Raw genomic sequence first — 23,871 nt, 5'->3', positions numbered from 1 at the left:
ATTACAGACAAAACCCAGAATAGAGGCACTGTAAATTCCAAAAGAAACACAATGGAGTCCACAATGGGCTAAGTGTTCATGCTACTGATGCACTTAATTCTCAACAGCTGGAAGTTGCACTTACCCTTGCTGCAACCTGAAGGATTTCTTTGGCTTTCTCAGCAGCTTCAGACATTCTTTCCATCTCTTTTTCTTGATTTTCTTTTCTAATGGCTTCTTCTTCCTGAAGGGTTGCTTCCAGCTTAGCTTTATTATCTACTTTTTCACCCTCAACTTCTGCTGCTTTGACTTGAGCCTCTTTGGCCTAAACAGATTGGAAGGATGACATATGAACAAACTGCTACATTTTGAATTATGTAGCTCAGAGGTCTTAACACTTCAGTGAACACACTGCCAAACAAATAAAAATTATACTACTAGTGCAGTCCACAGAGAGAATTCTGTTTATTTTGAGAAACCTACAGAGCCTTTCTACTTTTATATTGTTAAAGTTTTTCATTCTCTAAAATCACTAAGCAGCTGTGCAAGTCATTCCTTTCTCCTGTCCCCTATATGAATCTTTTTCAGGACAAAATTGTAAAGAAGTTTTGAAAACCCATTCCTTCAGAAAAGACATGTTTGGCAGAGCATATTTTTAGATTAACTTTTACCTCAGTAACCTCCCCTAACATGGTAGACCATACACATGGGAAGATGCAGTCCCTACACTGAAGAGCTTACAATCTAAGTCAAAAGCAACATGAGAAGGGTGAGGAAGATAAATACATACAATAGGAGTATAAATTAAAGCTAATTTTGATTATTAACTACACTTGTCTCCCCGCCGCCCCCCAGCTGTTCTGAAATTTTGCCTATTTCTTGTGGTATCATGGAAGAAAGGAGTCTTTTAAAAGGGATTTAAAGACAGGCAGTTCCATGAATAGGGGACAGTGCAGAAGCAACACAAAGATGGTTGTGAGACACACAGATGGTTAAGACTAGCATTGCTAACACAGTGGGAACAATGTAGTAAAAGCTGTAACTGAATAAATATTTCTATAATCACATCTTTGAAACAGCACCTACAAGTCTGTTAAAAATAAATATGTAGTCTTTAAATAAATACTGTATCAGTCTTTACTAGTTGACTTAAAACCTTGAATAGCTTAATTTTTATAAAATTAACCCAATCAATCAGGGAAAAGAGGTAGATGAATGTGAATCTGTACAAGAACTATGTGGTGTTTAGGTAATTGTGTTTGGAAAGATATGTAATAGGTTCTGTGTGGCTGCCTTAAAGATGTAATGGTCATCTGACAGAATGATAGCTACCACTGTCAGCATACCCTGAAAATGAAATGGCTTTAACATTACAGCCAGTCCTCGGACTTATGACACAATTGGTTCCTGAAAATTGAGTCCTAAGTTGAAACGTTGTAACTCGGAACCGCAATCCACTCCACTACGGGACCGAGCATCATAAAGTCGAAACCAATGGTCGTAAGTTGAATCAGGGTGTCAATTCAGAAAGGTTGTAAGTGCCGTTCGTCTTAAGGCGAACGTCGTAAAGTCGAGGACTGCCTGTACTTTCAAATGAGAACTCTTCTACTGAAAGAGACCGGATGAGACAGATCTGGCTTCCAATATCTGTGACCCACAGACAACTGAATTCAAAATTGTGACTGGAGCAGCTACTATAGTGGGGACAGGGGCACTGTAGGACAGCTGATGAAGGATAGTTAAGGTTTACACAGGTCTACACTAGCACTATAGTGATAAAGTAGGTTGACTTTGGCCCTATGTCATTTGGGGAGGTGATATTATTGTGTCAATGTAATGGGGTGCCTATGGGAAACAAATTCAGGTGTGGATACATGCAAAACTAAATTCATAACAAGACTCAGGTCAACATAACTTGGTAGTGTAGATCAGACTTTACTAAATATCTATCTCAAAGCCTGGGGACTTTTAAGGTCTTGTTTATGGAACAAATTGTCACCATGAGTAGGGAGCAAGAGAAAATATTGGCAAGATAATTAAAATGAAACCAAACGCAACCTTCAGGGATTTGGAATAAGATTCTTCTCCAAATCTGGAGAAGATTAAAACGTTGTGTCTCAAGAAATCTGTGAGAAAAAAGTTACTCCCAAGACACTTGTCAGAAAGCTTAATTATAACTGAGCCAAGTAATGATGATTCCAAAGAGGAATTAGTGTGTTTTGAGAATCATGCTGATCTCCCATGACTAATTTCTAATGCAAGATTTCAGATACAGCATGCTCTTAAAATGCTTCACTAATGAAGAGTTGGCCAGACTCCTTCTCCCTCTACAAAGCAGTAGAACAGGCAAATTTTAGTTTCTCCTGCTTACTCCTGGATTTTGGACATCAGAGATATATATCAGTTAGGCTCACCCAATATGTTGCTCTTAATGGAAGAGGAAAGAATAGACAGCCAGGCTGCCTCTTATTTATTTTCAACTGGAAACCAGCAGAGAAACTTGAATTTGCAGATAGAGAAATTTATACTTTGCCCAACTGTGCATTGCACAGGAGCTTGCAGGAGTCAGGGGGTCACAATCTGCATAACTCAGACTGCAGCCACCCTCACTGTACCCATCTTTAACTTGGCAGTGGAGCCTGCAAAGGCTACATACCTTAAGATCTTTGTCTCGCTCACTATGTTCTTTACCTCATACTGAGACGTAGTACTGCAAGCTTAGACCTATGGTTTTTTGCCTGTCATGCCTGTGGATTAAAAATGAACGTGCAGCAGGACACATTTTGACTTGAGGATCATTCTTTGGTCAGCCCTTCAGTACATGCCAACTTTCTGTGTGTGCTTTCAAGGTGGCTCAGAGCCTCCTGTTAAGGACAGTTAGGCTTTCCCCATGACTATGCATAATAAAAGTCTTCCAACTGCTGCCTAGTCACTCTGACCTGCAGTAGTGCATACAAAATTTTCAAATGCTGTAGCTGTTTTTGGTCAGCCAGTCATCCAGCTAAGCAAACTAATACATTTTTCATCTAAGTACATCACAGTGGCTACACTTTTTACCCAGGGCCAATACAAAGCTAACACTTAACACTAATAACGTGATTAGTACGTATATATACACAGAATGCCAGTTTTTAGAGAAACTAGTTATTGTTGAAAGTTAGTGTCCTGGTTATATAAAGTAATACATACCACACTCTCTGGTAGTGTCTGAAGTGTTGTTTTGAGCTGATCAGCTGGTGAAAGTGTATCCGGAAGATACATAGCTCTGGATAAAATAAGCAATGAAGTGGGGATTTGTTGGTCCAGGTGCAGCTCTAGCCACTGTAATTCAACAGATATACCTATACAGTTATATTTTATCACACAGAAAAATAGGCATTCCACAGCAAATTGAAAGTTACCACTTATTTTCTAGATAAAATATAATTTATACTTTTGTGTGTGTGTATTTTATACTGTATTTTTTACCGTTACTAATGTATTCCAAACAGAACTGAGATCTTTAGATGAAAGCCGCTATGTACAATAAATGCCAGAGCTGCGTTCTTTTAAACAAAAGGTATACATGGGATCAAAAAGTGACAAAAGGTGGATCAGGTGTACATCAACTTTAGAACTACCTGATTAGACCCAACTCACAATTTATGAAAGCTCTATAATTTTAGTCTGATTAATGTATATTACTTTATACCTCAGAAAATAGTAACAGGTTCAGTAAAGGCCAATACCCATATTGTTCATCTATATAATATGCCTACACAGAACAGTATTACTATTTTATGATTAAACAAGTACTGAAGTGATCTTACTAGACATATACCTGTTTAAGTTGTTCCTTTAGTCGTTCTTCTGTTACGCCAAGAGCTCTCATACCTCTTGCTCTACATGCTGCCTGCAGTTCTTTAACAGTCAGACTGTCAACTCCTTCCTCCGCAATCAGCTATACAAGATGTAAAATAAACACCTCACATGTAATGAACATGTAAAAATGTTAACAGGAAAACAATAAGCACATAGATGTTTAGAATGACCACTAGGGGCTGCTGTGATAATAAAAAATAGAGAGCCGCAATATTTGGAAAGAGAGAGTTAGACAACATTTATGTTGCACATTTCAAGCAGAATTAATTGTTTTAAAAGTTCCAGAGCTGCATGGGTTTTTGGGTTTTCTTGGTAAATATTTTAAATCATTTCTATGACGAAGTTTACACTTATAAAAATATTTTTTCTTTCATTTTAATGAGCTACTCCTATTGTCATGAATGGTAGATAAAAGCACAGATTAATGGGGGAACATACAGAAATCAAAAGATTAAAATGGTATTGTGAATGTAAAGGAAATAACCTAGTGTTAATTTACATATAGCTGAACTTTCCAAATGGATAGTCCTATCAAATCCATGCTTACCCCTTACTTCCATGGATCCCTATTTGACAGATTTTAAGAGCTGGAGAGTGGGTTAATGAGCTGTAGTTATAGGAGATGATTCAGAGCTGTACTGCCCGTATTGGTGAATTTATTAATCAGAAAACTGTAGTATTTTTCACTGACTAATATTTATCTGTCTCTAGAAGTCCTTCATAAAACAGGACTTGCCTTCCCAGAACTTCCATAATTGAAAAGTAAGTTTTCCTTCAAACACGAGTGGCTTTTCAGAACAAATCAAAGCTACTGGATTTTGGCACTTATTAAAAGTGTTCAATTAACAATATTGTTTGTGCAGGCATACACTATGCAAGCTTCTCCAAAACAGTTTTGTCAATGTAATCAGACCTAATATATTCATAATTAACATGAAACATTTCAGTTCTAGCCCTCCTGGACAGAGAGATTGCCAGTCATGGTAAAGTGTGTAATGAGGAAAATGAGCGCAAATGGCTAGCGAAAGACACAATGAAACCAGCAAATCCATCTTCCTGTGACCACACCAAATCTGAAATCGACTCTCAATAAATTTAAGATTAGTGCACTAACCGAATGTTTCCAGTACCAATGCTATACTTTTTTGCCTTATTTTTAAAGGGCCAGCAGTTCTTTCCTAAATTGAGGAAGCTCACCTAATTTTAAGGCTTCAGCGTTTTTGCTGAAGTATACAATTAGTATTAATAAAGCTAAGAGACAAAAATAAGCAGATGCCTAGAAACAAAACATTTGTATATTTCAGCTACACTTGATAAGATTAGATTTTTATCCATAAATGTTGGTAAACATCGATTTCACTATACACACAAACCAGTATTTCCATCAATAATCATTTTTAAAATGTACAGATAGGCAAAGAAATATACTGCTTAAAACTTATTAAAGTTTGATTAAGGATATTTACTATATATGTTTTGACATGCTGACATTTTATGTTAAAGATTATAAAAAGTTATTACTTTTTGAATCTCAACATGTCATTAAATAATGACTGTCTTCCTCCCCTATAATTTCCCACAACTGTGAAATTTTAATTCTACAAAAAATTTTAAAAAGCTTTAAAATAAAATTGATAATATCCACCAGAAATATAAATATAAAAATCAAATTCTGCCAAGCTTAATTATAGCATTGGAACAGATAAACATTTTTTTTTTTTAATCAAAGCATGACTAAAATGACTTACTTTGTCATCTGCTTTCATGGACCTCAACCTCATGATCAGCTGGAAGCGCAGAAAGTTATTTGTCCCGATTGACTGAAGTTCCAACAGTTTACAGAGAGCCACCAGCTGAGGCCTAGTCAGATTGTCCAGTGTAAGCTCATCTTCAAACAGTTTAGAGAACCGTAAGATCTCCTCATTACTAGGTCTTTCACCAGTCTCTCGGATCTAAGAAAATAAAAAAAAATTATCTCAAAGCAAATTTACTGGATCAATATCGCTTTTAACAATAAGTACTGTACAGTTCTTAACTAAAATATTTTGTTCCAATTCCGATTATTCATAATATTTTCACATTGTGTATTCAGAGACAGGGTCTTTTGTCTTTCACAGCAAATAAAAGGTTGTCAACAGAACAGTCTGCATTGTGTAATCTGAATGGGTTGTATACAAATAAATTAAGTGCTCTGATACAGTACAGCACTGATTATCTAGGAATACATAAGCATATTTACTGGTTTTACTGTAGCTATATCATCTTGAGTGGTGACCTAAACAGATCTCATGAGCTAAGCAGAGTCAAGCCTAATCAGGACTTGAACATGGCATCTGCAAGAAAAAACCATGTACTACAGGAAGTGGTGATAACAACTGCTCTCTTTGATTAGGTATGGAGCCAATATAAAAGAATGTTAAGGAGTGCTGTGCTGTTGGAGGTACAACAGAAATCCTCATTTGTGATTATTAAAGATGCAACAGCATTTTTTGCACCTGATAGGTTTTCATCTCCGGTATCCTCATCAAATGCTAATTTGGGTAATTACCTAAATTCTCCTTACAGTTGCAAACGGATATGACATTACATTTCACTTCCTGTCCTTACCTACAATATTACCTAGTTTGTAATATTGCTATATACTGTTACCATATTCTACAGCAGAGGAGTCTGTACTTCCAAGTGACACTATTCCTGTGTACTAACAGTAATTTGAAAGCTACCTGGAATCCTTCTGGATGAAAAGGCACTGTCTATTAAATGATTAACATCACATTTACAACTATATACTATAACGTCTAATGGCAGCTGAAAGTAATTTAATTCAGAAACTGGAATAATTATTCAGAGAAACAAGAGGATTTCTCAATTTTTTTTAAACTTGCTCCCAAGAACACAACATGCCATGGCTGAAGATTCATCTTCATATAAGTTGCACTTTTTTAAAATTTAAAAATTATACGTCACCCATCGTTTAATGCACTACCAGTGATATGGAGTTCAAAGAACCTTATGGGTTAATGATTCCGTTTTATTTAGAACCCTGATCATTCCATCATAGTACTTAATTAAGGCTACGTCTTCACTAGAGTACTGGGAATCCTACTCTGCCTGACAAATATTTGAGCTAGCATCTCATGTATATTCAGACACCTAAACAAAACCTGCACTATGAAGTTTTGTCATTGAATCATCCAGCTGGAAATCTGGGAATCTGTTCGTCCTCTGAGAGGCTGATAGTTTTCCAGTCATCAGATGAACTTTTATTAACCAGAGAACACAGAAATTTGGAAGGTAAGGAAGGCTATGAAAGCATCAACCTCAGGAGTGTCCCTACATTGAAGAGACTATAAATTGGAGAGAGGTGAAACGAGAAGATGCATTTTACAATTTAAGAGTGCCCTTCTGCTCTGCTACATTAGCTTCAGCAGAAATTAGGAACACCGATCCACTACAGTAGCCTGCAAAAGGGATCTTTATAACAGGAGTATTTTCTCTTCTGTTTTAGTTTGAATTTCACCCGTTTTTATGATCATCATATCTGTCAAAGGCAAAGAAAAAACTATAGTCTGTTGCTTCCTGTCAAGGTTCCTTCCCCACTCTGAACTCTAGGATACAGATGTGGGGACCTGCATGAAAGACCCCCTAAGCTTATTCTTACCAGCTTAGGTTAAACGCTGCCACCACCAAAGTGTTACACAAAGAACAGGGGAAGTGCCCACTTGGAAATGTCTCCCCCACAAAATTCCCCCAAGCACTACACCCCCTTTCCTGGGGAAGGCTTGATAAAAATCCTCACCAATTTGCATAGGTGAACACAGACCCAAACCCTTGGATCTTAAGAAAAATGAAAAAGCAATCAGGTTCTTAAAAAGAGAATTTTAATTAAAGAAAAAGTAAAAGAATCACCTCTGTAAAATCAGGATGGTAAATACCTTACAGGGTAATCAAATTCAAAACATAGAGAATCCCTCTAGGCAAAACCTTAAGTTACAAAAAGACACAAAAACAGGAATATACATCCCATTCAGCACAACTTATTTTATCAGCCATTTAAACAAAACAGAATCTAACACATATCTAGCTAGATCGCTTATTAGCCCTTTACAGGAGTTCTAACCTGCATTCCTGCTCTGGTCCCAGCAAAAGCATCACACAGACAGAGACCCTTTGTCATCCCCCCCCCCAGCTTTGAAAGTATCTTGTCTCCTCATTGGTCATTTTGGTCAGGTGCCAACGAGGTTATCTTAGCTTCTTAACCCTTTACAGGTGAAAGGGTTTTTCCTCTGGCCAGGAGGGATTTAAAGGTGTTTACCCTTCTCTTGATATTTTTGACACTTCCAAAATCTGTTGAGGCTGCAGAAGTAGCTTTCCCAGTTCACAAATGCATTAAAAGATTCGGGAACTCCCAAATCACACATCACATAGGGCTTTAATCAGTGGCTCCGAGAAAGATAAGTATACCACTAACGAAACACCTAAAGTATTTGGATTTAAAAAAAAGAAAAAAAAGGAAAGCAGTCTAGCCTTTTATTATTCTGGTATCTGCACTGTATGATGTAAGGAAAATGAATGTGATATGAAGTTTGTCTCATACTGCAAATGATTAAGTTGTAGTGTGACAGTGCGCAAGCGCAAACACACACACGCGCGGCAAGCCTTGAAAAATTCTCTTACCCATCATCACAAGGAAGTAAGAAAATATCCCTAGTGAATATGGGGACCTATGTCATCAATTTCTGAAGAAGTTAACCATATTTTAAATTGCTACTAGTTTTTATGGTTGCAACGTTAACCTTCCCACTGTGAATCAATGCAGTGGTATTCTTCCTGTATCTGCAGACAAAGTTCCAGTACCTCTTCTGCTGCTCATAAGTCTGCCAAGAAGCATCAAAGAAATTAGGCAACTCAGTTTCATTATTCCTGTTCAGAATCTTGGGAGCACAAGGGAAACTGCCAAAAGTCATGCCAATTTTCCTGCTACTCAAAAAAGCTATGTCCAAGAGCAGAGGAAGACATTGAACTTATTTGCAAGGGAAAACATTTAAAGGACGAGAAGAGAAGGTTACTCACCATATGCAGTAACTGATGTTCTTCAAGATGTAGAGGTATATGTGCATGCTGACATTTCTTCCAGGATTCTGTCCCTAGACCTTGCTTGGGTGTGCCATGGTTCATAACCTCTGGGTAGTAGGTTTATGTTAAATTTGTAGGTTCTTTATCTGCAAGAAGGGAGGAGCGTTGCTTTTTTCCCTTGCCTTCCTCAACCAGAGCCTCTTGACTGCTGCAAGGGTGACAGTCTGATACTCTGTTCTTCTGTCAGAACAGTCTGACTCTCATAAGAAGGAGGCAGGAAGGAGAACAAAAAAAACCCAACCAAAAAACACGGCAGGAGGACAGAGCAGAAGGGCTACTTCTTCTTCGAGTAGGGTCCCTATGGGTGCTCCACTGTAGGTGCAGCAGTGCCTCCTGCACTTGGTATCGGAGATCTTCGGTAGCAGTGCCCATTGCGCCAGATATGTGCTCCTCCCCATCTCGCACCGGGTGGGGGGGGGGGGGTGAAGAAATCAATATATTGCGCTGTCTGGCCCAACTGCCCTCAGTGCCTTCTCTATCACAGAGCTTATCTTTCAGCTCCAAAGCAGAGGGGAGGAGGGCAAGTAGCACCAATAGGGACACACATCTTGAAGACATTAGTTACTGCACATGATGAGTAACCTCTTCTTCTTTGAGTACTATCCCTATGGATGCTCCACGGTAGGTAACTGTAAGACCAGTGCTCCTACAAGGAAAGCTGGGGCTTCAGAGTGGCGTCCAATAAGGGCATCTGAAACTGCGGCATGGGTAATTGCAGGTGGTCGCTTTGCAAATGTCAAGGACCAGCACATGGTTGAGAAAGGCAATCGAGGTGGAGAGAGCGAGTGGAATACACTCAAGTTCCAGGTGGATGCAGCTGGTTGTGCAGTTGATAACAAAGGTGTATGAACTCTGAGATCCATTTGAAAAGGCGTTGTTTGGATACAGCTACTCCCTTCAATTGTTTGGCAGTTGAGAGGAATAAGTGTGGCAATCATCTGAAATTTTCATTCTATCAAGGTAAAAGGCTAATGCTCACCTAACGTCCAAGGTGTGTAGTGTTGCTTCATGTTGGTTGGTATGTGGCTTTGGGAAGAAGCAGGGAAGGTGGATAGGTTGGGTCAAATGGAAGGAGGACAGCACCTTGGGTAGGTGTTTTGGATGCATGCGTAATGTGACCCTGTCCTTATGAAAAAGTGTGTATGGAGATATGCCAAGACAGCCCTTATTTCTCCTACTCGTCAGGCAGAAATGCTACGAGAAGTACTGTTTTCATGGAAAAAATAATGTAGGAGCACATTGCCATGGGCTCAAACAGTGGTCTGGTGAGACAGCTCAAGGTGAGGTTGGAATCCTGTACATGAGGGTAAAAGTTCAAAAGATCTTTAAAGACTCTCTTCACGAGCGGGTGGGTGAATACGCAATAGCCATCTATCTCGGGCTGGAATGCTGGGATATCAGTGAAGTACGTACGAAGGGAGCTTGTAGACAGTCTAGATCTTAAAAGGTCAGGCCTATAATCTAGAATGAGTGGTAACAGGGTGTTCATTGCTGAGACATGATTGGATGTGCACCAGGATCTGAATTTTTCCCATTTTTGGAGGTAAGTATGGCAAGTCCTGACGTGTCTGCTATTTAAGAGAACCTCTTTTGCTGTCTCTGAACAGGTCATTTCTGAATCCCAAAACCAGGAAGGAGCCATGCCTTCAAATGAAGGAGACAGATGTGGGCCGAATCCTCCAGCCCAATCCTGAGAGAGGAGGTACAGAATCACCTGCAAGGTGATCGGAGAACATATTGTCATTTATAGGAGGTAAGGATACCAAATTTGTCATGGCCATGTTGGGGCTATGAGGATGACTCTGGCTCATTCCACCTGTACTTTATGAAGTACCTTGAACAAGTAGTGAAAAGGTGTAGAATAGTGGGGCATCCCATATAATAAGGAAAGCATCTCCCAGAGACCCATGGCCTAGACCCACTCGTGAGAAGACTTGAGAGCATTTGGCATTCACTACTGTGGCAAAAAGATATCTATGTGGGGAAATTCCCAGTGGCTGTATATGTGCTGAAGGACTCTTATCTCTAGTTCCCACTCGTGATCTTGAGATATTGTCTGCTAGGGGAGTCTGCCATGGTGTTCTGGTGTCCAGGGAGATATGTGGCCGAAATGTTGATGTCATATTGAATACACCAGTTCCACTATTTCATTGCTTCTGAGCATACGGAGTGGGATCTTGTTCCGCCTTGTCTGTTGATGTAGAACATGCAGGCGATATTGTTGGTCATTACTTTTATGGTCCGATGTCTGATCAGTGGTAGGAAATGTCAGCACCCATTGTGAACCGCTCGCAGTTCTACAAGATTGATATGCATGAAGGATTCTGCGGAGGACTACATTCCCTGCATTGTGTGGGTCATAAGGCATGCTCCCCAGCCACTTAGGGAGGCACTGGTTGTTAGAATCAGGGACTGTGCTGGTTGGAGAAAAGGAACTCCATACAGACGTTCTGGAGTTGTGTCCATCAGTGTAGTGAGTCCTTGATCTTGATAGGCATGGATAAGAGTTTGTGAAGATGGTTTCTGTGAGGTATATACACCATGTGTAGTCACTCCTGCAGACAGCATATGTACAACTGTACGGGGAGATGTCAGCAAACCAGTAAAGTGCCTGAAACCACTATGGCTTATTGCTAAAAGTAGCCAAGTCAGCAGGCTGTAAAGTGTCCATGTAGCAAACTCAGCTTGACCAAGGCAGGAGGGGAGGGGGTTTTGAGTGCCACAGAAAGGGCAACTTGACCCGCGTCCTTCCTGATAAGAATTGTGTTGAAGTTGCTGATACATGCATTTTAGAAGAGTAGGATGTGCCCCAGGAATATCTACTGGGGCCTCAAGGCTGCAAACTCTGGAAAAACCCACACTTCGTTAATCAATAATCAGAAGGAGCCTCTTGCTTGCCCATTGGAACTGCTTGCTTAACAAGTTTTCTTTAAGGGACATGTCATTCTATTACTAATGTATAATAAGGGGGAAAAGTTTGAGGTAGTGGGACTCTTCAGGACTGGACTCTCCCTCTGGATACATCTTGTGTTCCCCACTGGCAGCCGCCATGCCACTCGAAAGCCACACTCAGCTTCGGTAATTATCGAGGGTTGGGGGTGTTTTACTAACCTGTTGCGGACGTGTGCAAGTGCTTGAGACTAGGTAAAGTTTACCTTTAAGTGAAAGCACTCGTGTTGTCCTGTTTGTGCCAGCCATTTATCAGTCGGACAGCCGTGTCTCCCCTTATTTATTTCCTGACACCACCTCGCACAGAGTAAAAGTTACCCAGAGCTTTGGGCTGAAAGAACCCCGGGTAACGCAACCTGGCGTGTTTTACCACGAACCTGGCTGCTGCCATATGGTCAAGTAGTTGGAAGCACATCCTGGTTCTCACAGTGGATACGAAGTTGACTATTGTAGAAATCTGTGAGCTGGAAGGCAGGCTCTGGCCTGTATCGCGTCCAGATGTTCCCCAATAAACTCCAGACGTTGTACCAGTGAGTGTCGATTTTTGTATGTTTATTTGAAGGCCAAGGTTCGAGAAAAGGTGCATCAACTTTCATATGGCATGTACTGCACAGGGTTTGGAGGGAGCCTTGAGGAGACAGTAGTCTAAGTATGGGAATATCACAATGCCTTGTGTGCACAGGTAGGCTGCCACAACCACAAGGACTTTGGAGAATACTCGAGGGGCTGTAGAGAGCCCAAAGAGCAGTACCCTGTATTGGTAACGATGCGTCCCCAGATGAATCTGAGGAATCATCTGTGAGCAGGGTGTATAGTGATGTGAAAATATGCATCTTGGAGGTTGAGGGCTGTGAACCAGTCCCCCTGTTCCAGTGCTGGGATAATGGTTGATAGTGTGACCATCTTAAAGAATTGCAGTTTGATAAACTTGTGGAGGTTTCGTAAGTCTAGATTGGTCTCCACCTGCTGGATTTCTTTTGGATCAGAAAATAGTGGGAATAAAAACCTTTCCCTCTGTGTTGGGATGGGACCAGTTCTATGGCTCCCAGTTGCAGAAGGTGATTTATTTCTTCTCATAAAAGGTGTTTGTGAGAGGGGTCCCTGAAGAGAGACGTGGAGAGGGCTGGGAGGGAGGTACAGGATTATTGATTATTTCCAGAACCCACCTTGATCATCACTACAAAAGGTTTTTTTTTTTTTCCTTTTTGTCCCCCCCCCGGTAATAGCTCACCTTACCTGACCAGTCTCGTTACAGTGTGTATAGTAATACCCATTGTTTCATGTTTTCTGTGTATGTAAAATCTCCCCACTGTATTTTCTACTGCATGCATCCGATGAAGTGAGCTGTAGCTCACGAAAGCTTATGCTCAAATAAATTTGTTAGTCTCCGAGGTGCCACAAGTCCTCCTTTTCTTTTTGCGGATACAGACTAACACAGCTGCTACTCTGAAACTTCTCTGAAGTGGTTTGCCGCCATGATGGATAAAAGGGGACTAAATGATCACCAAACCGGCAAGTTGTTAAAGATGGCTGCAGCAACTGGAATGGGCGGAGGCTTCTTGGAGCCAACCAAACCTTCAAAATTGTTGTTTCGATGAAGATGCATGAGAAGTAGCCCACCAAGGCGGCGTCTGTCTGCACTTTGGATAGGATCTCTGTCGTCTTTGTTGCATTCCATATGACAGTGAGGAATGAAAGGTGGAGGTTGGGATCTTGGGGTATACCGATATTTCCACGATGTCTCATCGGCACTGGTGTATATGTGCCAAGAGTGTGGAGTCATTCTAGAGTCCTTTGGAGAATGTAGGGATTCATCAGTGTGCTCAGCTAATAGTTTGGAACCCTCAATGGGTAGATCCTCAACCATGGTCTGCACCTCTTCAGGGAATACGGAGAGGTGAAGCCATGATTCTCGTTTCATTACCACAGCTGTTGCGATGGAGTGGGCAGCCATGTCAGCGGAAGCCAGGGAGGCTTGTAGCGCCATGTAGGTGAGAAGGTGTCCTTCAGACATGAGTGCCTGGAATTGCTCCTTCTTTTCATCTGATATGGCAAATGTTGATAGAATTCCTGTATTTTAGAATACAGTAGAACCTTAAAGATACAAACACCAGAATTACAGACTGACTGGTCAACCGGACAACACGTGAAACCAGAAGTAACCAATCAGGCAGCAGCAGAGACCAAAAATATATAAAAAAAGACCAAATACTGTACTGTACCTGTATTGCATCTTAAAGGTAGGCACATCTGGGCTGCCTGTCCCCACCCCACCCCCATGCGTGGGGTAGTCACTTACAGCTAAGACATGAAGATGCTGGGGCTGCCAGCCCAAGGCAGCCAGAGCCAGCAGAGCAGGAGCAGCACTGGGGTTGGAGCCACTTTTACCCCACCTCACCCGGGCGTGGGACAAGCTTGAAAACTCAGTCCGACCCAAGGAAAGAAGCTGCCTGCAAGTAGGCTTCCAGAGCTGAGGAGGGAGCTCAGCTGCTGCTGAAACCTGGCCTGGAGTGTCAGCTGCTGGATCTGAGCCTGAACTGTGCTTTGTACAGAGTTATGAACATTTCAAAGTACTGACAACCTCCATTCCCAAAGTGTTCGTAACTCTGAAGTTCTACTGCAGTTCATATGATTGTATTTGGCCATAAGAGCTTCGTAATTGGCGATATGGAACTGGAGTGTCGCAGAATAATATACTTTGCGACCGAACAAGTCTAGTCGCTTCCAGTCCTTGGGGTGGCATTGGTGTCCCTTCTGGTGTACTGCATTGATGACCAGGGAGTTTGGAGTAGAACGGGGGGGGAAAAGATTCTAAGTCCTTAGCAGGAACATAGTATTTTTTGTCCATTCACCTGCAGGCTGGCGGGATGGATGCTGGGGTCTGCCAGACCTTGGCAGTGTCCAAGAGGGCCTCATTAATAGGGAGGACTATCTTTGTCCACGTGGAGGTGTGTAGGATAATCGAGCAGCTTGTGTTGTTGCTCTTTGACCTCTCCAGCAGGATCGAGAGAGATGCTCTGATTCTGCGGAATAGTTCTTGAAAGTGTCTGAAATTGCCTGCAGATATAGGAAGTGGTGGCACAATGGCCTCATCAGGGGAAGAACAGGAGAAGTGGAGCTTCCTCCTGCTGTTCCTCCGTCATTACTGAGCCGACATCAGGTGGTTGAAAGATGGATGAGGATGGTGATAGTGCGTTTCTGGCTCTGCTTTATGGGCGGTTTGGGAAACTGTGCCCTGTACGTAGCCCATGAGTCCCAGTAGGGCCAACGTGGAAGAACTGACATGTGGGTTGCATCCATGGACGTCTGTACCAGGGCCCTGGTTCGGTTCTGGGTTCCAGATAACACAGACCAGCAGCTGATTGTCTGCATGTGTGTTCTGGATATGTGGGTAGAACAGAGTACTCTTCGTTCTCTTCCTCTTCTTCCTTGCTGGGAAGGGTGGATTCATAGAATCATAGAATATCAGGGTTGGAAGGGACCTCAGGAGGTCATCTAGTCAGCAGGACCAATCCCCAATTTTTGCCCCAGATCCCTAAATGGCCCCCTCAAGGATTGAACTCACAACCCTGGGTTTAGGAGGCCAATGCTCAAACCACTGAGCTATCCCTCCCCCCAGCATCTTAAAGGTAGGCACAAGGGTGGTGCAGTTCTCAGTGGTGAAGTAGAACAGTGTTGTGACTTCAGGGGAAAACATGGGCTATAGGGAGCTCTCTACAGAGAAGCAGAGACTCAGGCATATCAAAGAAGATCAGGTCCCTTCGATATATGAACTGCTGTGGAGCAGGCAAGCATCATCAGCACCGGTGGTTGTTTGGAAAGTGAAGGAGCTATTGGTGCCAAGGGCAGAGTGCATTCCCTCAAGTGGCCAACATATGGTACAGATGACTTATTCGGTGCCAAGATCTTGCCTGGTGCCAAGGATTTGGTCAGTGCCGAAACAGCTGTCAGGGATGAAACACATGAAGTTGTCTTGAATGAGGCACTCGGTACCATTTCGGAAACTCTTGCACTGTGCTGCTCGGTCCTGAGAGACAGGATGTCTGCCGCCTCGTGCTGCCCATTTAGGGTCCTTGGACTTCTGTTTAGCTCCAGTACCAGAAGTATCTAGATGGTCATGGAAGCTAAGTCTCACCCCGATGATATTGAGGCTACTGACCTCGCAGGGAATGGCTTCTCTGAGGTGGTTCCTTACCAGGCGATGTAGTAGTCTGTTTCTTCCTGTTAAGAGTGTCTTCCTGTCTTGGATGACCGCGGCAAGCAGGGGTCGGACAATGACTAAGCCAGGGGTGAGATCCATGCCAGAGAGGTATCAGGGTGAGGGTCTGAAACTGGCCATAGAGAATGCTCTATGAGGAGAATATTTAGTCTGAGTTCATGGTCCTTTTGGGCCCAGGTGGTCAAGTTGGTGCAGTGGGTGCACTTCTGTGCGATGTGGACCTCACTGAGGCAGCAGATGCACTGTGAGTGACTGTCACTCATGGGAAAGGCCTCTCGACAAGAGAGGCACCTCTTGTACCTGGGAGGTCCCAGCACAGTCCCGAGGGGGAGAGCAGGAAACAGGGAATGCATAAGGTAATGGGAAGGGCAGAGTAACTAAAATATTTTATTTTGGGGTTGGGGGGAGGATTAACAGAAAACTGCTAATCACTACGAATGTAAGGTAAGTTAAGGAGAGTCTCTAAAGGTTGAGGTAGAAGGGTTCTGCTCTGGATTCTGTCCCAGACCAAAGGCACTTGGACAGGACAGAACATATACAGATGCCGCCCACAGCACGAGACAGGGAGGAGCGCATATGCAGCCCAATGATCTCCAATCCCAGGCACAGGAGGCGCTGCCGCACCTACAGTGCAGCATCCACAGGGATACTACTCAAAGTAGCAGCAGCCCTTCTGCTCTGTCGGCCTGCCTCTAATTTTTTCCTTCCTGATCCCTCACCCCACCTTATGACAGTCAAAATGCTCTGGCAGAAGGAAAGAGTATCAGACTTTCACCCTTGCAGCAGTCAAGAGGCTCTGGCTGACGAAGGCAAGGAAAAAAAGGCAAAAGTCCTCCCTTCTGCAGCTAAAGGATCTACAAATTTAACATAAACCTGCTACCCAGAGGCTATGGACTGTGGAGCACCCAAGCAAGGTCTAGGGCAGAGGTGGCCAAACTACAGGAGGCAGTCAGCAAGGAGAGGAGGGGTTGGATGGGGTGGCAGTCAGGGGTGGAGGTTCTGGGGGCGGTCAGGGGACAGGGTGGGTGGATGTGGCAGAGTTCCCAGGGGAGGGAGGGCAGTCAGGAAGGAGGAGGGGTTGGATGGGGGGGGTCAGGAAGGAGAGGTGGGGGTTGGATGTGGTGGCAGGGGTCAGTTAGGGGTGGGGGGTCCAGGGGCAGTCAGGGGACTGACAGCAGGAATCTGGGGGTGGGGGGGAAGAGCCCTCAGGGGGCGAGAAGCGGGGGGGGGGGGGGGGTTGGGTTTGGACAGGGGCCGGGCCATGCCTCCATACAATTTCAGTAACCTGATACGGCCCTCAGGCCAAAAAGTTTGCATGCCCCTGGTCTAGGGACAGAATCCCAGAAGAAATTGCTGCATGCACATATAACCCCAACCAAAATTAGCATGACAGAGGAGCTGAAATTTCTCAGAATGCAGCCCCTAGACTTCACTGGTGGGAGCTCCCCCCCAGCCCCCCATCTTTCACATCTACAGATTTAGTCTCTCTCTTTCAGCCAGGGCTCAAAACATTACTAGGTGAAAAGAGCTGATGAAACATCCTAGGCTACAGAGACCATTAGTACCAAAAGAATTTTAAAAAAACAAAACAAAAAAACCCCACCTATACTTAACTTTTTGCATTTCTCCGAGATGGGATAATGGAAAAAAAAAGTCAGTTTCACTTTTGTTTATACTCCATTTCTAATCAGTGTCCCTGGCAGTCTCTTGCACGTTGCAAAACATTAAAGGGGAATGTTAATTCAAGACAGTTCCCACCCCGTTTTTTAAAATCACAGAAACATTTCTACTGACGTTAGGTTCTATAAAGCTTTACATTTCAGGGCAAATTTGATCAGACAATGTCCCTTTAGTATGATGTGGCGCATCATAAACAAACCAAGTAGTGCCAAAAGATATATAGCATGTTTTATTCTTAAAAATGCAAGTTCCGTACCTCTGCTTCCCATCACAATCTGAGTGTTCCATTAGTATAGAGGTGTGTACATGACCAAGACATTGTGTTATTAATTTTAATTGGAATACCAACAGGAAGAGAAAAGTATTTAAGTTTAAAATTTACAGAACTGATCTAAAATATCTTTGCTATGCGTTTATCTTTTACTAGCACCTCATTAAATTACTTTAATGCTGTTTAATAATGCTCCCCTTCCCCCCATTAATCCTCCTACAAATCAATTATGTACATGAAAATGATATCATCTGTTCGATAAAAGTGCATGTGTTTCCTTAAATCGCGGAGGCAGTGTGGTCTAGCATATAGAGCTCGGGGATGGAAACCAGTAACTCCAGAGTTCTAATTGCAGCTCTGCACTCAATCTTTTGCAGGGCCTTCACAAGTCACTTAATCTTTCTGAGTCTTGTATCCCCCTTGCACCCTGACAGGCAAACCAGGAATTCTTCCTTAACTCACGGGTGTTGCAATGATAGTGCTTGCTTGTACAGTAGTTTTATAGAGTAAAAGACTAAGTCACTACTGCCTGGCACTGGTTAGGTTAGTGACTACTGACATCATTAGTTAAGGTACTCAGATGGCTCCATCAACTTAGTATTTGAGTGTCTACAATCTTTAATGTATTTATCCTCACGACACCCATGTGAGGTAAGGAAGCATCATTTTACCCATGAAGAATTGAGGCAGACAGATTTAATGACTTGTCCAAGGTCATAGAGGAAGTCTTTGTCAGAAGAGCAGGGAACTGAACACCAATCTCCCAAGTCCCAGGCTTTACCACATATACTGAATCATCCTTCCTTTCCACTGTGACTATTAAGTTATGTAATCACAGCTGTCTCTACTGTTATTATCCCACTATCCTGCCTGTCATTTGTCTGTTTATTCATCTGTTGCATATTAACTAGTTCGTGAACTCTTTGGGGCAGGGACTGTCAAAATTTGTTTGAAGAGTGCCAAACACAAAGGGGGCCTAATGCCTGCTTGGGGACTCTGAGCACTGCCAAAACAGAAATAAATAAATGCTGCATATATTAGTAAACCCAATGGCTCAGGCAGTCTAGAACCAGACCATTTGCTCTAAAAAAAAAAAAAGAGTGTACTCTAAAGGCCAATTCTTTTGTCTGTACAGTAATTACTATATCAGTTAGGGGTGTGGTTTTTTATAACATTTCTACACCAGCAAGAGCCCCACATAGGCAGTTATGCTGGCAAAATAAAAGCTTTCACTAGTATAGCTTACTTCATTCAGGGAACCAGCATAAGCTATATTAGCAAAAGCACTTATGACAGCATATAGCTATACTGGCAAACCTTTTCTAGCATAGACTACAACTAAGTAGGCGGGCAAAAGCCAGTAGGTCTGCACTGATTTCTCTACTACCTCAAACTTTAAAAGTTTATCTGGCTACAATTAAGTAATTTCTAGCCAGTTGACCAGAACAGAATTTACATTTTTCTCTCACTTTTCATATTCCATGTCCCTGTGCTAGCCACCGTGTACAGTAATATGGAAGCTACTACGCATTCAACATTTGAGAATTAAAACGGAAATGCATTGGATTAAGTGAAAGTGCCACTTGGGATACTGAAGTGAGATCTCAGCACAATAAATTGTAACTGGAAGAACAAAACTTCTGCGCACCTTTTGTTCAGCATATGTCACGCACAATTCACTTAAGCCCAACATAATGAGTAAAGACAGGTAACTATGGTATAAGTAGCAACAAATTATGCCACAAGCTTAGTTTTCTTCATCACCACTGTCTATTGCTTAGTAAGATAAAAATATCAAGCTATTCACTTTTTATGTGAACAGAGTACAAGGTTATATTTTTACCTTTTGAAAGAAGGTAGAAAAATCTTTAGTAACATTTCCTTTGGCTGCTTTGTTTTTTAAGGCCATCTCCTCAATAGTGTCTTGAAGAAATTTTGCCACTTCAAGTTTCACTCTCAATTCTTTCTTCAATCTCTCCTCCTATAAAAAACAAGAGCATGTTTGCTTTAAGATGTCCTTTCCACAATTATACCCATCGAGATTCCCTTCCCCCCACCTGTAAACCTTTCTCTGGATGAGGCTCCAGAGGTTTTTCCAATACTAGAGTATGTTAGATGTCATTACACCACAGCATTTGATCAGTTGCCATTTATTTTCCATCTATAACTTGTTTAGGAAGGACTGACTAGGCAAAAGGGAGGGGGGAGAGTGGCACTCTGTTAAAAATGGCATTACCTGTTTCGGAGTCACTAACTAGGAAGTAAATTATCTTGAATGCTATGGATCGATGGTCTAACAGACAATCACAAGATGGAGTACTAGTTTGTGTTTGCTACAGACCACCGAATTACAGGAGGGAACAGTATGACCAGCTCCTTAAGCACTTATGTACCCAGGAGATCTTCAATCTGAGTGACAAACTGGACGTCTCAGGCTGCCAATACTAAAATGTTCTTGAAATTTCTTAAAAGTTATCTATAACTCAAAAAGGTTTGCATCCAACACAGGGTAATCTGAATTTTATATTAGATCTCACCTTGACAGCTAAAGAGGAACTGATCACAGAACTAAAAGTTAGTGGTTGCTTAGGCAAAAGTGCTCCTGACTTGATTATTCTGTTTGCACATAATAAATGTAAAGTCCCAACCAGTAAAATGTATACTTAGCACTTTCAAAGCAAAAATTTCAAAACGCTGAAAATTATGGGTCAGATCACCTGGGAGAAAATTTTAAAAGAAAAATGTGAATGATAATTGGAATACCCATTTAAGAACTTTTTACTAGAAGCCCCAAAGGCTGCAATCTCCCAACTGAGAAAGAAGACTACAATGCAATAGAAGTCAATACAAAGAAGACACTTAGCTTAGCTAAGTGGGAAAAGTACAGTATACAGATATAAAAATAAAACAAATGGAATAAAGGAAAAGTTCATATCAATCAATCAATATAAATGAGAAGCTAAAAAATTTAGGAAATAGATAAGGGAAGCAAAAGACCACAAATAAATCTATGACTAACAGAGTTAAGGACAACCAGAGGGAGACGGGGAGAGGATAGGGGGCTGCCACCTGGGGCTCTTTGTTGTGGGGTTTTTGTTTAAGTGTATCAGAGAAAAAATGAGCCCTAACAACCGTATTGGTTCATTACTAAATGAAAGTGGTAGATTTTCCAGTAATGATGCAGAAAAGGCAGACGTGATTAATAAATATTTCTATTCTGTAGTTGGGAAAAAGCCAGATAATATATCATCATTGTAAGAGTAAATACTTTCCATTCCAACAGTAACTAAGGAGGGATGTTAAACAGAAGCTACTAAAAAGTGTTTTTAAATAAGTAGGTCCATAAAACTTGCATCCAAGAGTTTTAAAAGAGCTATCAAAGGAGCACTCTGGACCATTAAAATTGATGTTTAACAAATCTTGGAAATTGGGGAAGTGCTCAGGGTTCAGCTGATCACCATATTTGGGATCGGGAAGGAATTTTCCTCCAGGGCAGATTGGAAGAGGCCCTGGAGGTTTTTCGTCTTCCTCTGTGGCATGGGGCATGGGTCACTTGCTGGAGGATTCTCTGCTCCTTGAAGTCTTTAAACCACGATTTGAGGACTTCAATAGCTCAGACATAGGTGAGAGGTTTTTCGCAGGAGTCGGTGGGTGAGATTCTGTGGCCTGCATTGTGCAGGAGGTCAGACTAGATGATCATAATGGTCCCTTCTGACCTTAATATCTATGAATCTATGAAAAAGTTCCAGAGAACTTAAAAAAAAAGAAGTTGATGTTCTGCTAATATTTTTACAGGGATAAAAGAGATTAGCCTGGTAATTAGAGGCCTCTCAGCAACCCCAGGCAAAATACTGGAATTGTTAATACTTTTTAAATTTTTTTATTAATAAGAGTCCTGTAATATAATACCAATCAACATAGGTTGATGGAAAATGGGAATGTTAAACTAACTTGGTATGTTTCTTTGAAACTACAAGTTTGGCTGATAAAGGTAGTAGTGTTAATGTAATATACTTCGACTTCTGTAAGGCATTTGACTCTACTACATAACATTTTGATTAAGAAACTAGAACAATAAAAAGTTAACATGGCACACAGTAAATGGATTAAAACTGGCTAACAGACAGGCCTCCAAATGTAACTGTAAACAGGGAATCACTGAGTAGATGAGTTTCAAGTGGGATCCCAAGGGATCTTTTTGGCCCTATAATATTTAATATTTTTATCAATGATTTAGAAGAAAACAAAATTACTGATAAAGTTTGCAGATGACACAAAGATTCAGGGAATGGTAAATAATAAAGAGGACAGATCACTGAGACAGACGTACCTGCATAACTTGGTAGCTGAGCGCAAGTAATCAACAAGAATTTTAATATGGCCAAATGTAAGGTCAAACATCTATGAACACAGTATACAGGTTATATTTACGGGATGGAAAAGACTATGCTGGAAAGCAGTGTGTCTGAAAGACTTGAGGGTCGCACATAAATCAGCTGAACACTAAGCTCCCCCTGCAACGCTGTGGCCAAAAGGGTTAATGTGAACCTTGCATGTAAAAACTGGTGAAAATTGAGTAGGGAAGTTATTTTACCTCTGTATTTGGCACTAATGGAACAGGAACACTGCGTCCAGTTCTGGTGTCCACAATTCAAGAAGGGATGTTGGAAAATTGGACAGGGTTCACAGGAGACCCATGAAAATGATTACAGGACTAGAAGAGATACCCTACAGCGAGAGACTTACAATGCTCAATCTATTTAGCATATCAAAGAGATGGTTAAGAAATGACTTCATCATAATGGAGAACAGAAATCTGATAGAGGGGTCTTCAGTCTAGCAGAAAAAGATAGAGCAAGATCCAACTGTTAGAAATTGAAGCTAGACATTCTAGCTAGAAATAAGAGGCATTTTACTTTTATTTTTTAATAGTGAGATTAATTAACCACTGGAACAACCTACCAAGGGGTGGATTCTCAATCACAGGAAATTTTAAAATCAAGATTAGATGTTTTTTCTAAAAGATATACTTTAATTCAACTACAGCTGTTAGGCATGAAACAGAAACTAGTTCAGGGAAGTCCTGTGACCTGGATTATGCAGGTGGTCAGACTAGATCACAAAGATCCCTTTCTGGCCTTAAAAATCTATCTATTTTATGTCATGTTAGTGCCATGTAATTCAGTCTGAATTTAATAAACCAAGGGTTTTATTCAGTGGAACAAGCCAACCTACTCTCCTCTGCATATGATACTTTGGTAAGAGCCACCACTCCTTAGTGTTGCAACTCTTTCCATTAAAAAAAATGATTTTTCTGCCATACCCTGAAAAAAAAGGAAAGATCAACATCTTTTCTTCAGCATCCTGGAGGTATGCAGAAGAGGAGGTGGCCTTTAACCATGAATTTCAATACAGTTGAAGGCTGCATTTTCTCACAAGTTCAATTTTAATTTTGATTTCCTGGCTTTTTTTGATTTAATGGATAGTTACTTTAAAAAAAAAAAAAAAAAGATTTTCACCCTTATATTACTGATATTTACTCTCAAGCTTACCTACATCTTTAAATAGGTTTGTCTGGGAATACAATTTTATCAACTTCTGACATAACAAAAAGTTTTGTAAATTGTTAAAACCGAATCCAATGTCTAAAGCACTGAGCACGCTTTCATTAGAACTACGTTAGAACTTTTAAAATACGATTCTGGCTAGGAGGATGCTATCAATATCCCAGCCAGGTTAAACAGGAATAAACTATTAAAACTGTTTTGTTAAACAG

At 41.4% G+C, this 23,871-nt stretch overlaps 1 protein-coding gene across 2 annotated transcripts in view; it reads right to left on the bottom strand.

The window, feature by feature from the left end:
* The window catches only part of LETM1 (leucine zipper and EF-hand containing transmembrane protein 1), a 69,314-nt gene that overhangs the window by 17,930 nt on the left and 27,513 nt on the right, over nt 1-23,871 (bottom strand). For both annotated transcript variants that reach the window (XM_007055970.4, XM_007055971.4), the window contains exons 5-9: nt 19,939-20,076; nt 5,589-5,792; nt 3,800-3,919; nt 3,169-3,300; nt 125-304 (exon numbers count right to left, since the gene is read on the bottom strand). In XM_007055970.4, the coding sequence (XP_007056032.2) occupies nt 125-304; nt 3,169-3,300; nt 3,800-3,919; nt 5,589-5,792; nt 19,939-20,076 (774 nt within the window). The remainder of the gene's footprint in view (nt 1-124; nt 305-3,168; nt 3,301-3,799; nt 3,920-5,588; nt 5,793-19,938; nt 20,077-23,871) is intronic.

This window comes from Chelonia mydas, chromosome 4 (genome assembly GCF_015237465.2).
Source record: "Chelonia mydas isolate rCheMyd1 chromosome 4, rCheMyd1.pri.v2, whole genome shotgun sequence".
NCBI lineage: Eukaryota > Metazoa > Chordata > Testudines > Cheloniidae > Chelonia > Chelonia mydas.
The sequence above is the reverse complement of the archived record's forward strand: the minus strand, read 5'-3'. Positions and strand labels throughout refer to the sequence as shown.